Source organism: Teleopsis dalmanni, chromosome 1, assembly GCF_002237135.1.
Source record: "Teleopsis dalmanni isolate 2A chromosome 1, ASM223713v2, whole genome shotgun sequence".
Lineage (NCBI taxonomy): Eukaryota > Metazoa > Arthropoda > Insecta > Diptera > Diopsidae > Teleopsis > Teleopsis dalmanni.
The window spans coordinates 95,040,528-95,046,059 of NC_051846.1; the positions used below are offsets into that span (position 1 = coordinate 95,040,528).

General features: G+C 42.6%; 1 protein-coding gene across 1 annotated transcript; it reads right to left on the reverse strand.

Moving 5' to 3' along the window:
• Nucleotides 1-4,646: 4,646 nt before the first annotated feature.
• On the reverse strand, nucleotides 4,647-5,515 carry LOC119673149 (the record flags this gene model as incomplete). Its single annotated transcript, XM_038084385.1, is given in 1 exon segment — nucleotides 4,647-5,515. A coding segment is annotated over 1 exon segment (615 nt), but the record flags the coding sequence as incomplete, so codon positions are not given.
• Nucleotides 5,516-5,532: the final 17 nt, after the last annotated feature.

The following is a 5,532-nucleotide window of genomic DNA, read 5'->3' on the forward strand; positions in this document are numbered from 1 at the left end:
TTTTCTCCACATCAGCTGTGAATGCAATGCGATGGTGCCTGAAGCGAAGCAAAAGGTTGAATAATAGATCCTATATTGGAGGGCCAGCCAATTGTGTATCATTTGATGGGTTGCCATTTGATGTTTTTGTGGAAGCATTGAAAACGATTTAGAATTTTGCGATAACTGCATGATGTGAAATGTAGTATGCCTGAGATGGGCTGCCTAAATGATGTTGAATAGGGTGCATGTGACCAAGCGTATAAAGTCCACATATCTTTGCCTGAGCTCTGAGTTGGATGTCAATTTTCATTCCAACTGGTGAAGTTACCTGAGTGCCATCTAATGTGAATTGCCAAGTGGTGGAGCACCTGGTGTAAATGGTATTTGTACGCAGTAACCATCATCAAAACGCTAAATACAACAATTGCGCTACAATTATGAATATGCAAGTATATGTATTATTATTGTATATTATAATATATATTTTATTATATTTATATATATTTTATTATATTTATATATATTTTTTGCTCCGCCAATAAAAAGTGGTAAAAAATCATAATATACAACATTGTTAGACTTAAAAAATTCAACTAATAAATAAACATTTAAAAATAAATATTTAAACCCTGTGTCATTATTTCATAAAAATTTATTGTCACGACCCAGGGCAAACCGGTGAGTTTACCCCAGCAAAAGAACGACCAAAACTGGTCGTTACAGGTTCATTACCGCAAGCGCTCGCAAGGACTACCGCACTGTGTCTACCACCGAAAGCAACGCAAATGTTGACTTAGCTTGTGGTGAGTTTAAGCCAATCAGTCTAGCCATGTGTATATTAGCCAACTTTTTCGGCTTTTCGGTTTGAGCCTTCAGTGCTGCCCATACCTCATCGTATCCGCCACTGTACACGTCTCAAATTAGTGCGACTGCCTCTCATAGTTTGCCAAGCTTGTATGCCTCTGGAAACTCTATCGTGTGCACCAACGTTAATTTTTCTTAAATGTCAGCCAGTTACGCATAGTATCATCAAACTTGGGTATCGCCAACCGTACCAATTTAATTGCAAAGCCATGAGGAGACGTCACCCCGACTGCCATGTTGAATGCTGCATCCATATATTGTGCATCACAGCGGGCCAGCTTATGCCGCAATGCAACGGCAGTATACACCCCTTCGTGTACAGGTTTTCGACCTCGTCCCACAACTTGATGTGAGACTTTAATTCGCTGTCTTCTTTTGCAGCAGCAACCAACTCGCCATGTGCAATTTGTAATTTATCGAAATGCGTCTCCTGATCTTGCTCCATGCCAAAGCCATCCTTATAATAATCATCTGCTAATATTTTTGCAGCCACTCACTTTAATGCTTTCCACACAGCCGTACGTATATTTAAGACAGCCATTTTATTCGTTGTATGACGGCAACTTTTGTATCACGCAAATAAATTTGTAATTATACAAATGTATGAAAAAGGTTAAAGAGAATAATTTCCCACACGCAAAATGTCATATACCTTTATTGTATTAATTGTATTTATTATAGTTAGTTAGTTAGTTGTGGTGGAGGGAGGACGAATCCTCCTCAAATAGCTAAGGATGAAAGCCGTTTTGAGTCCACAAAAACCTCGTAAAAGTGGGTAGTAGATAGAGAGTCAAACTAGAACCAACCAGAGGCATTAACAAAGGCAAGAATCTGGCCAATGCTGATGCTGGAGATATCGCTAAGTGAGTTGAAGAAAGGGGTCCCTAGAAACTTAAACCTAGTTCTGGCCAGACCCGGACAAAAACACATCAGGTGTTCTGGTGTCATTTCTTCAAGTGTTGGTAGACACGCACTACATGAGGTACCACAGGAAAGGCCAAGTCTGGCTCCATGCCGTCCTATTGACCAGTGACCCGTAAAGATAGATACTAGCTTAGAAACCTCAGATTTATTTCTACAGATTAAGTCAGAGGTTCTATATTTGGAATAAATGGGCCAAGTAGCCCTTGACCTGGCTGCTGACAGAGTAAGGGTCCACTCACTATTTGCCTTTCGCAAAAAATGGTCACAAATTAGCCTACGCCCGTAGCTGACAGGGGCAGGGATCGAAATAGGGGTACCCGTGGAAGAGGCGCCTAGCCTAGCAAGCTCGTCGGCGCGCCCATTTCCCACAATATTAGAATGCCCGGGAACCCACACTAGAGTAACCTTGGACCTCTCACTTAGTTCAGAAATAATTTCCTTACATTCTTCTACTAATCTTGATGACAGACAGACTGCTGATAAAGCTTTAATAGCTGCCTGACTGTCAGTTAGAATACAGACCTCTTTTCCGTGAAGGCGCATATTTAAAGCAAGAACACATGCCCTAAGGATAGCAAAAACTTCAGCCTGAAATATTGAGATGGAATCTGAGAGGTGGTATGATTTACTAATCATTAGGTCCGTAGAAAAGATTCCGGCTCCAACGCCCTCATCCATTTTAGACCCGTCGGTGTAGATCGCTATCTTTCCTAGAGTTGTAGGCAAACCCGCCTCCCAATCTCCTCTTGAAGGAATTATGGTGGCGAAGTTATTATCGAATAGTAACCGAGGACATAGGTAGTCTGAAACCCTGACATCATCTATCGGATAGAGTGATGCGATATTACCATGTCCTAAAGCACTCGAGCGCCAACAGTTTAGATCATTAAGCCTCTGCGCGCTGAGAGTAGCAGCTTGCTTGATGTAAATATCAATAGGTAGCAAGTTAAGTATTACATTGAGCGCACTGGTGGGGCAAGATCTTAGAGCCCCAGTGGCTCCCATACAGGCAGATCTTTGCATTCTGGTTAGTCTTTGAACAATGCACTGTTTGTTCAATGAAGGCCACCACACCAGACATCCATATGTTAATATTGGCCGAACGACGGCTGTGTAAAGCCAGAGAATCACTTTGGGCTGCAATCCCCAGCTCTTGCCGTACATCCTTTTGCACGCATAGAAAGCCACACAAGCTTTCTTTCGTCGATGTTGGCTTTCCAGTTAAGTTTTGTGTCAAGAATTACTCCTAGATACTTAACTTTGTGCGAAAGAGTTAATCTTTGGCCATTTAATCTTGGCAGCGGAAAGTTAGGAATTTTATATTTTTTGGTAAACAGTAACAGTTCTGTCTTAGAAGGATTAACACCTACGTCACACTTTGAGGCCCATTTACTAAGGTTCATAAAAGCGCCCTCCATGATACTACTCAGCACCGAAGGGAACATGCCTGTTACCAGAAGGACAACATCATCCGCATACGCTACTGCTTTGACTCCACCCTGGTTAAGCCTTAAAAGCAGTGAGTTCATTGTTAAAATCCATAGTAAGGGAGATAACACTCCCCCTTGTGGTGTACCCCTACTGACGCACTTCCTAATGCTAAGATTGCCCATCTCTGCATTGATGATTCTAAACCCAAGCATAGAAGCGATCCATCGGGAGATACAGGCCGGGATGTTCATTTCGCTGAGAGCATCCTGAATGGCTACCACACTGACGTTATTAAAAGCTCCTTCTATATCCAGGAAGGCGGCTAAGGTAAATTGTTTACATCCAAGAGATTTCTCCACCACAGTGACGACCTCATGTAGTGCCGTTTCTGTGGACTTACCTTTGAGATATGCATGTTGAGCCCTTGATATTTTAGCGAAACTGTGTAAAGATCTGATGTGAGCATCGATCAGTCTTTCCATAGTTTTAAGTAAGAATGAAGTAAGGCTGATGGGTCTGTAATCTTTAGCCGTACTATGGCCTGTTCTACCTGCTTTTGGAATAAAAACTACTCTAACTTGTCTCCAGCCGCTGGGGACATGATTAAGTGAAAAGCAGCTACAGAAAATCGCGTACAGCCAATTTACAGCTACATCTCCCAGAGATTGTAACATAATTGGTAAGATCCCGTCAGGACCCGGACTTTTATATGGAGAGAATGAATCGATGGCCCATTTGATCCTTCTAGATGATACCACTGACTGTATAGTCTCGCCAGAATTGGCTGAACGATACGGCAATACCTTTGGGGGATCACCCGAGGAACCAGGAAAATGGGTATCCACTAATAGTGAGAGGGATTCCGTTAGGGATTTAACTGGATTTCCGTCTACTTTGTTAATGAGCGAAGGACAAGATTGGCCATTTGCTAGCAATTTGGCTAGTCTAGCCGATTCTTTAATGCTTTCAATTTGCTGGCAATGAGAATTCCATGACAATTTCTTGGATTCCCGAAGTGCTTTTTTGTAAACCCTAAGAGCATCTTTATATGGAGTCCAAACCTTGGTCCGATAGCTTTCGTTGAAGGCTCTTCTCGCATTCCTGCGGAGCAAAGAGAGCTTCTCGTTCCACCATGGTGGCCTACACTTCTTCGCATACGAGCGAGGACATGATGCTTCAAAGGAAGAAATAATATTATTTGTCAAAGAATTGACCCTGCACTCCAATTCCCTAATCGAGTTAATTGGAGCGGGGGCTATGTTGATTTTTCTATTGAGCAATGACCTGAAAGTATCCCAGTTTGTCTTCCTGGGATTACGGTGAGATTGCTTAGCTACCATGGGAATATCCATCACAAACATGATATATCTATGATCAGAGAAGGAGTTCCTGGTTGAAACTCTCCAATCATTGATCGTTAAAGAGCACGAAGTCGAACAAAGGGTAATATCTAAAACCTCTTCCCAGCCTACACGATCATCCGTACTCGGAAAAATGAAGGTGGGAGTGTTACCCTTATTACATACTTCTAGATTACATTTTAATATGAAATCAAAAAGAGACTCACCTCTATCGTTAATTTCCGAGCTTCCCCACAAGGAGTGCCGGGCATTGGCATCACAACCCATCAGCAAGGCTAGCTTCTCGGTCTGCGCGAAATTTTGGACTAATAGTACCCCCTCTGGAGGTGCCTCATCGTCGTGTGGCATGTAGGCGGATGTTACCAAAATCGCAGGTTTTAGCTTCCGCTCTATCCGGATGGTGGTTATATCTAAAGAACTTAAGTGAGAGCAGAGAAAAGCATTAAGGTGCGTTTTTGCTAAAATGCACGATCTAGGCTTACCCTGTCCTTTGTCATAAAAAAGATTATACCCATTGATGTTGAGCCCTTTGACACATGAGCTATGAACCCAGGGCTCTTGGATGATGGCAAGGTCGATGTCCTCCTCCCTGAGTAAGACAGCCAGATTATCCGTGGCACATTTAGAGTGTTTCAGGTTTATCTGCACGACCTTGGCCATTAATACATCAACAAGGTTTGCTATCGATGATGAGGTCATCTAGCAGCTTACTAGTGCCCTCAACCTCATCCAGAATATTATCCGGTGGCGCGTTTTTAAAGATTTTAATTTTTGCCTTCCGGATGCCGTAACGCAGCTTGCAGTCATTAGCCTCAATGACTGGCAAGCATTCTTCGTTGATAAGAAGTAAGTACGATTGGCTGTGTTTTTGCGGTTCTTCGGTCTTGAGAACCGACCAGTCTTCCATCAGGATTTCTGGATTTTGTAGCTTTAGCTGCTGCAGAATAAGGTCAGGAGGACCAAGGTTTTT